The sequence below is a fragment of the Hipposideros armiger genome, unplaced genomic scaffold (assembly GCF_001890085.2).
Source record: "Hipposideros armiger isolate ML-2016 unplaced genomic scaffold, ASM189008v1 scaffold_2182, whole genome shotgun sequence".
Lineage (NCBI taxonomy): Eukaryota > Metazoa > Chordata > Mammalia > Chiroptera > Hipposideridae > Hipposideros > Hipposideros armiger.
Genome location: NW_017733529.1, coordinates 9,194 through 10,722, shown reverse-complemented (window position 1 = coordinate 10,722; position 1,529 = coordinate 9,194). Strand labels below are relative to the sequence as shown.

Here is a 1,529-nt window from a genome sequence, read left to right as displayed (position 1 = left end):
AGAATCAAAGAGTGGAAAGGTGGTTGCCAGGGCTGGGAATAAGGGGAAATGGGGAGTTACTAATCAGTGGGCATAAAGTTTCAGTTAGGCAACATGAATAAGCTGTGGAGATCTGCTGTACCACATTGTACCTCTAGTCAACAATGTGTATTGTGCATTTAAACATTTGCTAAAAGGGTAGTTCTCATGTTAAGTACTCTTACACAATAAAATAAAAATTTTTTAAAAAGTGCCTTGTTTCCCAGAAACTTTTCCTTATCTTTTCAAGCCCTCACTTAATACTTACAGTTTGGTGGCTTGAAATTTAATGTCTACATGCTGCTTAGAGTATAAAACATTCTTGGGTATTTCCTTTAATAAGGAAGGAGAGAAACTAATAATCTAACAGACTTGGATTTTTAAGACCATTTGTTTCAATTTCTACTGAGTGCAGTCATCTCTCTTCATAATTTCATTATAATGTTAGTATCAACAATATAAGCAATAATAGTTCTACTGAAATTACAGGTAAATTATTCATTTCAAATTGGGCTTGCTTATATGTATATCATTGTTGAATATATGAGCAAATATTTTATGTAAAGTTTATCCATAAAAGTTTTTTCTCTCATAGCTTGTTTTATCCTTAATATGTTTTATAAGATATGTTATTTGAATCTAATATATTATTCTATGCATTATAGACACATAGTCCATACAAAATACTTAACTATGTTGTCAAAATTTTAAAAATGAATCAACATATCCAAAATATTTATACTGACTAAAAGTTTAAATATGTTTAGGGGAAAATTCAGGAAGAATTCAATATAATTCAATACATTTTATGAATACAAAGTAGATTTCGGAACACCAAATGGCTACACAATATTACACAAGGGCAGTGGGTTGGAAATCAGGAAGCTTCGTTAACTTTCCAACATATGACACTACTTCACGTTGTATTCTTGGGTAAGTCATTCCTCCCACATCTTAGTTTTCTAATCTTTAAAATTTGAAAAGAGGTGACACATGACCTGTTTACTCATGATCTGGTTGAGAGAAACAAATGCTATACTGCTTGAGAAATTATTTGTATAACATAAGCAATCAACAAGCACAAACTGGTACTTCTCATAATTACCTCTCTACGTACAGTGATTTCAAAAAAGATAGAAGTCTAAGCACCATGTATTCACAATGTCTTCTTAACACCTCAGAATGGTCCATTCTATTTTATTTGTCCAGTGTTACTTTATTTGTTCATTTATTCAACAAATATTTATTAATTTACGTACTGGTTTTTCGGTCCGCTGCACTACTGTGTTCTAAAGTGCACTTGTTTGCCCACTTTTGGGCATTTGATGCTGTTTCTCTGTTCCATTCCTAAACGTCAAAACAACAACAAAAAAATACACTTAAAAATTCAACTCCAACAAAGTACATGCATTATAATCTGATGGGTAAATAGATTTGCAATACTTTAAAACTTCTGTAGAGGTATTATCTAATGGTCACTGGTATTAAAATATCTTCCTTTTTTTTTTTTT

At 31.2% G+C, this 1,529-nt stretch overlaps 1 protein-coding gene across 1 annotated transcript in view; it reads right to left on the bottom strand.

The window, feature by feature from the left end:
* LOC109378576 (cysteine-rich secretory protein 2-like) overlaps positions 1 to 1,365 on the bottom strand; it is a gene marked incomplete at both ends in the record, with an annotated part of 6,414 nt that extends 5,049 nt beyond the window's left edge. Inside the window, one exon of the mRNA XM_019634903.1 lies at positions 1,278 to 1,365. Within this exon, the coding sequence (XP_019490448.1) occupies positions 1,278 to 1,365 (88 nt within the window). The remainder of the gene's footprint in view (positions 1 to 1,277) is intronic.
* Positions 1,366 to 1,529: the final 164 nt, after the last annotated feature.